General features: G+C 40.1%; 1 protein-coding gene across 1 annotated transcript; it reads right to left on the bottom strand.

Annotated features, from left to right (window-relative positions):
- Window positions 1-1,997: 1,997 nt before the first annotated feature.
- On the bottom strand, window positions 1,998-3,593 carry LOC110931243 (calphotin-like). Its single transcript, XM_022174645.1, has one exon. It carries the CDS (start codon window positions 3,591-3,593, stop codon window positions 1,998-2,000), a length of 1,596 nt encoding a protein of 531 aa, XP_022030337.1.
- Between the last annotated feature and the right edge of the window lie 7,484 nt (window positions 3,594-11,077).

The raw sequence follows: 11,077 nt of genomic DNA, 5'->3' as shown, positions 1-11,077 counted from the left end.
TCGGCTTTGTTGCTAGATAGCCAATCCATCCCTACTACCACATCGAAGCTTCCCAACTCAACTGGCAGTAGATCTAGTGTAAATTCGTGTCCTCCCAGTTCTATCACGCATCCTCTGATGACTTCATTGGCTTCAACTAGCTTTCCATTAGCCAGTTCAATCGAGTATGGCACGTCTAACTTACTAGCAGTTAACCCAAGCATTTTCTTAAATTCTAACGATACAAAGCTATAGTCGGAACCAGTGTCAAATAGAACAGATGCAAAGCATTGATTTATAGGGAACGTACCAGTAACGACATTTAGATCCTAGCGTGCTTCCCTCGCACCAATGTTAAAGACTCTTCCTTGCGCTTGATTCAGTTTTGGGCATTCCCTTTTAAAGTGACCGACGTCTCCACAGTTGAAACATCCTGGTCCTCGACCATTCCCACTTCCATTTCCACCTTGATTGGCATTCACTCCTCGGTTACCAGCTTGATTCCCAACATTTCCACGGTTTCCATTCCCGCCATTTCCTCCCTGTTGGCGGTTCACATTCCCATTTCCATGACCTCGCTGATTTCCACGACCAACACCGGTGCCAACCCAGCATGTTTCCTTTGAATGGCCAGTCTTCCCGCAAGACTCGCATTTCCTGAGTCTACACGGGCCGGGATGATGGTACTGGCATGTATCACACTTGGGCAGAGTGCCCATGTAACCCTTCCCTTTGTTTTCAACACCGGTTTTGGCCCTAGCCGGTGCGCTTGACTCACCCTTCTTGCTCAAACTGCTGGTACCTTGCTTGAAGTTAGAAAATTCCCGTTTGTTTTCACCAGTCGACTCCACATGAGTCTCCTTCTTCTTTGGTTCAGAATTTGAAAACTTGTTCAACCGAATGGCTTCTTCTGTAAGTGCCACGCTGATATCAATGGCTTCAGTAATCGTTGAAGGCTTGGATGTGGTTACCATACTCATGATCTGGGGTGCCAATATCCAGATGAAGCGCTCAATGCGTTTAAATTCAGGCGTGACCATGTACGGCACAACATGGGATAAATCATGAAACCTCTGAACATATTCTGCGATTTTAGGACCCTCCATTTTTAGGTGCCAGAACTCAGTTTCTAGCTTCTGTATTTCAGCCCGCGAACAATACTTCTTCCTCATAAGCTCCTTCAGCTCATTCCATGTTAATGCATATGTCGCCGCTTCTCCCAATGTTTGCACTTGCAGATTCCACCACGATAGGGCACCATCAAGAAACAGCCCTGAGAAGTATGTAACTTGTTGCTCAGGAGCACACTTGCTCATCCTTAGGACAGAATCTGTCTTTTCTGCCCACCTGACGAATGCAACAGCACCTCCAGTGCCGTCGAAATTTACGGGCTTACAGTCAAGAAATTGTTTGTAGGTGCACCCTGCACATACATTAGTATTTACAGATGGCATTAGCGGATGTGCTAGAAATATCCAAATGTATCATAATGTGTCTCAAGCGACTTAGACATTACCATTGGGTGGTTTGTTATTGTTGTCGTTGTTGTTGTTTGAAGTATTCCTGCTTGTTTCTGCGTGGGAGGCCGCATATTGTGCTATAGCTGCGGCAATTATCCCCTGGAGTTCCGCCTCAGTAGTAGGCAGGTGGGTGTTACGTCGTGGAGGCATCTTCTAAAAGATTATCATATTGGTCAGGTCATAGTAAGTAAATAATATGCGTTCGTAATAACATTCATCAACCACATAACATCCCATGTTATAATATAAAACAAATAATCAAATAAAGAATGTAGTGAGAACGTTGCCATTGGGCTTTCATTAATCATGACCACAATATAGTTTTACATGTTTTACAGTACATCATACATCATGATAAGATCATGGGGTTACATCACCCCCAAAAATACAAGCCAGTCTACATAAATTATACAAAAGTGTGGTCTTCCAAAAGTCTTCGTATGCTGGCCCAATTGCGACTTTCTCACCAAAACAGTCTACCTGCACCAAACCAAAAATCTAGCTACGCTGATGGTGGAGGAAGAGGAGGAAGATAAGAGAAGAGCAAACGGCGCATGTGCACCCAATCCTCCTCAAGGGTATGAATAACGCATAGCAAATAGGCAATCTGCTGCTCAGGTGTAAGAAAACGAACATCCGAATCGGGGGTAGCGGGAGGGGAGTGTGTGGTGCGACAAAAGGAGTCTGACAGTGACATGGAGGACGTGGAGCTCTCTCTAACTCCTGAACGCGACGACTCAGTGCGTCCTGCTGTAGCTGAAGGGAGATGAGTATGTCCTCTGTAGTGTGTCCAACATGGAACGGGTGATACAGGTCTGATAGCGGCATAACATTGGGCGAAGCCCACAGAAACGGCTTGCCTGAAGGTACAAAAGGTGGTGTAGTGTGAGGGAACTGGGACATGAACGGAACGGATGATGATACAGGTGGAACGTAAGTAGGCTGCTGCCTCGATGAACCCTCCCCAGGACGTGGTGGGGGAATGTCCTGGAGGAATGTGATGGGAAGATTGGTGCGATGGACATCAGAGATGTGTGGGTGGAAAAAGGGAACATCAATAGGTGCAGAAACAGGTGCTATAGGAGGAGTGACTGGTAGCACGAACGGGGGATAATCATCATCGTCGATCCACCCGTTACGGGTGTCGGCGTATCGAGTGTCGACATGCGTAGCAAAGGGTGCATGGTCGACAAAAGGTGGTGCATGCGCGGGTGCATCAGCAATAGGATCATCCACCACTGGTGGTGCAACAATGGGAATATCAACAATAGGTGGTGCAATAGCTGGTGCATCCATAAGAACAGGGTCGTGCACCGGTACAGGATCAAGAGCAATAACAGGCTCTGGTGCCACGACAGGCTCAGGGTCGACAAAGTCCATATCAAGGTCGGCAGGTATATCAAGAAACTGATCAATAGGAGCCACTGGTGCCTCCAATGGCTGGTCCAAAGGAATAAACTCGATCTCGTGATCGGGATCAAAATCAGGAGGAAAAACTGGATCAAACTCGTCCTCGAACTCATGATCAAACTCAAACGCGTGGGGTGAACCAGGTGCAGCTGACATCGCTATGTCTGGGTCAATACTAGGAGAGTAGTGCTGCACGCCCCAGTCTTGCAAGGAAGCGGACGCCACAGACTCGAACAAGTCTGGACCAGGTGAATCAGCAGGAGCCTCCTCCACAGGAGCCTCAGCAGGCGGTAAAACAACAGCATCCGCAATCGGAACCTCATCCAAAGGAATGGCGACATCATCAGCAATCGGGGCCCCACCCTCATGGTCATCCTCAGGGGGACCCTCGAAAAGATCGATGTCGTCATCGGACACAACATCGAGTGGCAAATCCCCTACGGGAAATGCAGCAAGTGGAATGGGAGCAGGGATCAAGGCAAGGGGTAGATCCCCATCAGGAATACCATCAGCGTGCTGGGCATCGTTACCGAGATCCGGCAACGCGAAGGGCTGGAAATCGTCTTCATCCGTGCTCGTGGTATCCGACGTGTAAACCTCTCCCTCGGATAGTATCTCATCGTCTGATACAACCGCCATGGGGTCCAATGTGTCTGATACTCCAGTATTGGAAGAAGAAGGCATGGCGTCTGTAACACAACCACACATATGCACATATATCAACATATAGTCAAATAAGCATGTAAGTCACAATAATGCAAGCAAGTAATCATCCTAGTCTTCCCCAGACTATCCCTCCCAGTCTCTCAGACTGAACTCCCTAGCCTCTCAGACTAACTCCCTGGTCTCTAAGACCAACTCCTAGTCTCTAAGACTAATCCCCTGGTCTCTAAGACCAACTCCCTGGTCTCTAAGACCAAACCTCCCAGTCTCTAAGACTAAACATCCCCAATCTCTAAGATCAAACCCCTCAGTCTCTAAGACTGAACCTCCCCAGCCTCTAAGGCTGAACTCCCTCAGTCTCTAAGACTGAAATATAAATTTTGAAAAGTGTATTTGTGCCTTTTGTTTGTAAAAATGTTTGTACCCTGGATCTGGTCATTATGTGTATGCAATGTAAAAATGTTTTCGTGAGAACCCTAGTGATCATAGTCTAGACTCGAGAAGGAATCCTAGTTCGCTATGATTGTGGCTCTGATACCAAGCTGTCACACCCTGGCTTTTGCGGAAGCGTGGGTTTAATTGGTGTGACTTCTTAATACCATAGAAACAATCATAACAATGCTATATGATAAAACACAAGATGTTCATCCATTCATTAAATTTAAAAATAACACAACGTCATTGTTTGAAAATGTCGACACATAAAGTAAGTTACAACCATGACATAATTAACAGAGTTCACAAAGACTCATCAAAAGTACGTAAACAAAAACCCAAGTTTAGAATTGTGTATCCCGTCCAGGAAAGGGATCCACCTCCTAAACTCAGCCACTCGGATGACATCTTTATTCACAACGCAGCCTTGACACAACGCATACTCCGCCAGATCCACTAATTTCCTGAAATACATGTAGTTTGAAAAATCAACAAAAGTTGAGCGAGTTCATGTGTGTGTATGTATGTAAAACCTTTAAAATGTCTGTATGTATAAAAATCCCTGGTATGTAGCAATTAAGGAAAAACTGATCACCAATGGGTTGCAAAGCCAATGGTATGTGTGAACTGGTGCAGGAAGACTCAAACCTAGCAAATTTGTCTCCGGTATGAAGACATAGTCACCACTATGGGCCGCCCCGGCCTCACGGGTGTGGGCTCGCTACACCCAAATAGATCTATCACTCATGTCCCTCGGTCCCACAATGAGGATTAATGGCCTTAAGTGTCATGCCCACCACTCACATGATCGCGTAGTAAAAACCCTCCTTAAGCTAACCATACCATGTAAATAAATGTCTGTAATAATTGTAACATGTATTTCACCCCCGAAGTATAAAACTGAAAACAGTTAAGAGTAAAGGGGGACATGAACTCACAGAAGTGCGTCTCCTGTATCGTAACGTCAATCTCAAACTTGCTCAGCTACCTGGCGACCTACAACGTACTAATATCTATTAGATGAACGTGTCGTGCCTTGGTTTAGGGTTTAATGTGTTTGAGCTGCGTTACTTTGATATTATTCCAAGTTTGTGACTTTTTGTTAAAGTAATATTAATTACTTTAACTTAAATTTTGTTTTTAGGAATAATAGTTAGGCAACTATTTCGTATCCACACTTCTCAAGTATTTTATATGTGTATTTCCTTCCCAAGGATGGGGGTATTTATACATGTACATTTGTAATTCCGAAAAATATATTCTAAGTCCTACTTAGAAAAATATAGTTAAATTTTTGTCCAAAAACGTCTTAATTCAAAATATATATATATATTTTTCCCAAAAATAATATATTTTACTTCATTAATTTTCCAAAATAATGTTTTTACCAAAAATGTACGTGTAAGAGTATTTACTGAAATATTACATAAGTTACGTTTTAGCGTTCCGTATTGCAATAACAAATGCGTAACTTAAATATTTATTCCGTGAGAGTTTTGGTATTATTTTGGAGTTGTAATTTTCATGGTATTCATAAGTTATATTATTTTACCCTAAAAATAATATAACTAGTTCACAAAATAAACAAATAATCACACAAGAGTTTTAGTATAAAATATATATTCTAAATATATATTTATCAAATTTTATTTACGAAAAGCAACCTCCGATACTTGGTATTTTTGTAATAAAAATTATGGCGAAGTTTATTTTGAAAACAAGGTTAAAAATATATTCGTAAACACTTGCTAGAAAAATATTTTCTAAGTGTTGGATTTTAGAAAAATTTCGCCAGAGTTTCCTTTGTAAATGAAGGTGTCCATGCTTACTAGCATATCATTTTCTTTTCAAAAATTCATTCAAACAATTCTCAATCAACAATATACAACCTTTACTTACCAAACTTACCAAAAACAAGCATAAACTATAAACTCATGAACTTGAAAATTTGTAAAAATATGTAGTAACTTGCTAGTATTCTTAGTAAGTCTTGTTACCCTTTGTAATGTGATTAGTTCCTTAAAAACTTCATTTTTAGAGAGTTTGAGTGTTTACAACTTCCAATCCTATTTTTAAAAGATATTTCTTCATGAAATTTTCTAGTTACACAAGTGTTTCTACACTTGTTTACCCACCAAAAATGTGATTAGTTTATGTAAGATCCAAGTTTTAATGAAACTTATATTTTTCACTTGGTTCTTTTGAAAAAAACACTCATGGATCTTTAGATCTACATGATTATCACCTACTTTGATCTTTATTTTTCAAGAACCATTCATTCATTCAAGTTCATGGTTTATGATGGATGATCCATCATCCTACAACATTCTTGCTTTTTCATCTTGCTAGGTCATGTTTTTAATCATGATCTAGCAAGACTACATGATGATTCACATCATTTCTACCAACAAACAATGATCAACATGCATATCAACTTGTATTTATCATGATATCTTCATCTAGCAAGTTTATGTTCATGTCTTCTTCATAAGATTCATTAATGTTCTTAATACTTTTAATCATGATACATCATTAACCACTTAAATAAGATGAAAAATGAAAGGATCTAAGTTCTTACCACTAGCTCAAGGCTAGGGAAGTTCAAGTGAAGAAATGTGGTGGTTAATAGCAAATAGAGAAGGTGCTTGATGATCCGAAAGCTCCTAGCTTCCTTATGCAACCTCTAGCACCCTTGTATACCCTTGAAATGGTTGGAAGTGATTGGATGATGATGATGATGATGATGGTGGTGGCTCACGGCCGAGATAGAGGAGAGGGAGAGAGTGTTTGAAGTGTTGGTGTGTTTGTGAATGAGAAATGGCTATGTCTTAAGGTCTTTAAGTAATGGTCCTCCAACACTTCTTTGTCCATTAGGTCTAATGCCTATGTACATACAAATCCATTATATTAATCAAGAAAATCAAGTGGTGGGGTCCCACTTCACAAACGGTTTTGGGGGGGGGGGGGGGGGTTGGTTTAGTTGGGATGCAATGGTTAGTTAGTTTAGTTAGTTAGAAGGTTAAGTGATTAGTTAGTGGTTTAGGTGTGTTATGTAATATATAGTGTGTTAGGGTGTTCGGGGACCATAACTAGCTTAATAAAAGTGAAACAATGTGTTTAACAATATTTTTGTGTTCCGGGTAATGTCCGGTTGTTCGGTGTGATACTATTCCGTTAAAGTGCTTAATTAATCCGTAAAGTGTCTTTTATATGACTTTTAGTGACACAATTAATTCCCGGCACTTAGGAAAGCATACAGGAACATTCTGCCATGTTTTGGGCACATTACTAAGATTTTAAATGCTGATTTTTGTTAAAAGATGCAGAATTCTGCATTTAGAGTGGGTTTTAGGCACTTCCTGGCACTTTAACTGTCACCTAGTGACGCAGTTTTATGGTCCTCACTTCCCTACACTCCCTACTAGTGTAGTGTCCTGTCTCTGGCTCATACTGGCCTCAAGAACATTGTCTGTCTAGGTGCTGGCATTGTCAGCATGTTTTCTAGGTTATCCGCTCACTGTGCTAACTGTACTTTGTGCATCAAGTTTGTCACTAAAGTTTGTGTGTAATATATGAAGTGATAGTATGAATTGTGATGCATATGTATGTATGTAACAGAAATCAGAAAGCAGTTTAAATTGTCAGTTGAAATCAAGCACAGTCATTAAGCACAAATTAATTATTAATTAAGTGTACGGATACCTGTAATTGCGAGGGTTGTCACAGCTGACACTGCTTCTGCCCAAAAGTTGACTGATAGTTTTGAATCAGCAAGCATCGTCTTGGCCGTTTCGATTAGAGTCTTGTTCTTTCGTTCAGCTACTCCATTTTGCTGTGGAGTGTAAGGAGCACTAAATTCTTGCAATATACCTCTCTCATCACAGTATTCTTCCATTCGGTTGTTCTTAAACTCAGTACCATTGTCACTCCTGATTCTTCTGATTCGAGTTTGATACAAGTTTTCAATTTTTCTGAACAACACCATCAAACTTTCAAACGTCTCATCTTTCGACTTCAGAAATGATACCCATGAAAATCTGGAGTAATCATCAGTTACTACAAGACAGTAGAGATCATTGGTTATACTTTTGAAGTTCACTGGACCAAAAAGATCCTTATGAAGTCTTTCTAAAGGTCTTGAGACTGAGTTGACTTTCTTTTGAGGATGTGATTTCTTCTTCTGCTTGCCTTTGACACAGCTAATGCACTCCCCTTCCAGATGGAAACTTTTCAAATGAACACCAGTTACTAAGTCATTGTGCACCAGGTGATTCATTTTTCGCAGGTGAATATGGCCCATCTTTCGATGCCACAATTTCGATTCCTTTTCCGTTTCTCTTGACATGAAGCAATGAGCCTGACCCGTGGTAGTAGTAGCTACGCTCATGTCCAACACGTACAGATCATTGACTCTAGGTGCTCTCATGATAACCCACTCTTCAGGTACAACAAATCCTGGTTTCAAGATCAAACATTCTTTGTCTGTGAAGTGCGTTGTATACATTCTATCACAGATTTGAGAAATACTCAGCAAATTATTCTCCAGCTCGGCGATATAGTTCACTCTTTCAAATGTCACAATACCATTAGATAGAGTTCCTTCACCAACTATTCGACCTCCTTGATTTCCTGCAAAACCTAGATATCCTCCGTTAAACCCTCTAACATCATACAGCAGGGTTTTCTTCCCTGTCATGTGCTAAGAAGCTCCACTATCCATAATCCAACGTGAAACGGATCTTGGAAGCTCCTGCACAAGTCACAAATTCTTAGTTAGATTTTGATGCTACCTAAGCCTCTTTTGACTCAGGTAGCTGGAAATTGAGAACAGTTCTTTTGGTGAACAAAGGTGGAAAATTTTTGTCATTCATTTTTAAGCTCTCTTCAGATCCAACCTCAACCTCTTTGTATAAGAAAAACTCATCTTTAGGAGGTTGACCAGATGGTTGGTCTTTCTTTTGAACATCTTTCTTTTCAGAAATGAGCATTTGTTCTTCAAGTTTCTCATAATAATCCAAAGGAACATTCATCTTTACCGGTGTAGTAGAAGATGATTGTTTTTCCGACTCAGAAATCTTTGGTTTTGGAGAACTTGTTTTCTTTTCAACCACTTTTGGCTTCCATGTTTGTTGAGATGATGCAACCCGTGTGTAAAACTTATCACTTTTAGTTACCACATTTTTTACAGGTTCAGTTTTGATTTTGGTGTTTTCATTTTTCAAAACTTTCTTCTCAACAACCATTGGAGCTTTACCTTTTGCATCAACTTTCCTTTTCTGAATCTCAACAACTTCAGACTTCGGCTTTGAGTTGGTGCACTTTCTTGCAATATGTCCAACTTGATTGCATTTGAAGCATGTACGAGTATCAACTACCCGACTTGTGCCTTCAGTCTGAGGTTGTGAGGCCTTCTTCTCAAAGAATTCTTCATTTGATTTTGAAATAATTTTAGACTCTTCGTCAGAAAGTGAACTTGAACTCGAACTTCTCACAAAAACCTTTTTCTCAACGAACTTTTTGTTTTGAAAATTCTTTTTCTGATAATTCTTACCACCCTGATAACCACCCGACCATCTGTTTTGGTTGTTGTTATGAAAACGCGGAGGTACAACAGGTTTTTTATAGTAAGGTTTATCTTTTTCAAAGTTCAATTGTCTCTCTGAATGTTTCACACCTTCAATTTCAGACACATCAATCTCAATCAACTTGAACACATTTCTCAGTTTGCCAACATTCACATTCTCCAAAGGAAAATCACTATCCGAATACAACTTATCAGATCCTGCCATCTTGTACATCACAAGATTAGGTTCTTCATTTAAGTTGTTTTTGGATTTTGATTTCGGAATGTATTTGTCCAAAAAGCATTCATCATCCTCAGTAGTGTCACTTTCAATTTTCAAAACATTCTCAGCCATGCTTTTAATGATTTCAGATTGGACACTATCCTCATCGGACGATGAAGTGAATGTGACATCAATTGTGTCCGGAAGTTTCACTTCATTTTCTTCTTCATCATTAACCAACCCTGATTTTTTCTTTGAAAAATTGTTTAGCACTGGTGGTGGATCCTGATGATAACCAATCCCGGTTCCATCAGAGTATACATGTTCGCCTGCTTTGTTCTTTCCAATTGGTTTAGGGACGATATGTTGAAGAACAAAACTTGCGGAGTTGTAACTGTTCAATTTCAACTGAATGCGTTCATTTTCAATTTTAGCTTCTTGAAACTGAAGCTTCAACTTAGCAATCTCATCCAGTTGTTGGTTGATTAACTCTTCTTTCACTCTAAGAACTCCTGTCAGTTGCATATTTTCTTTGCTTGTCTTACCATTTCTCTCATCAGAATCTTTAACCGTTCGTTTTAGCTTCTCAAAATTTTCTGAGAGTTGACGATTTTCATGAATGAGTTTTTCATTTTCTTTCCTAATTCTTTCTACGTCATTTTTATCTTTTTCAATTTTCTCAGTTAATTCTTTTAATCATTCATTTGAAGCTTTTAGCATTTTGTCACGATTTAAGATCTGATCTTCAACGTCTCTGACTCTTTTTGTCAGTTCTACCGTCTTTTCACCATTGAGGTAAGCAAGTGTACTACAAACCTTGCAGTTTTTCATGCAATTTTTGCAGTCACTCTCAGTTTTAGCTTTCTTACCTGACTCATTGATTGCATCATTCTGACTGACCTTGCATTTAGACTCAGTTCCAGAACCAAAAACTACCTCTAGCTCTTTTGCAGCAAGAACTTTGTCAGCCATCTTCTTCAAGTTTTCAGCAGTAAACTCTTGTGACGTATCAATAATCCCGTCATCAACTTTCTTTGTCTGCAGATTTTTATCCTTTTCTTTTTCTTTTTCATCTGCTTCTCCTCCTCCCCACCACATTCTCTGATTTCCTTCTTCATAATCAGCAATTTCTTGGATGACAGTTTCAATACTAATTGAATCTGGATCAACAGCAATGTTTCCGTTGGGATAAAGGTAACATTCTCTATCAGCATCCCATCTCTTCGCTCTTTTAGCTTCTTTGTATGTATCGTAGATTCTGGTCATCCTGAATTGAGCTAACAT

Source organism: Helianthus annuus, chromosome 12 (genome assembly GCF_002127325.2).
Source record: "Helianthus annuus cultivar XRQ/B chromosome 12, HanXRQr2.0-SUNRISE, whole genome shotgun sequence".
Lineage (NCBI taxonomy): Eukaryota > Viridiplantae > Streptophyta > Magnoliopsida > Asterales > Asteraceae > Helianthus > Helianthus annuus.
This window is presented reverse-complemented; position numbering and strand designations above follow the sequence as displayed.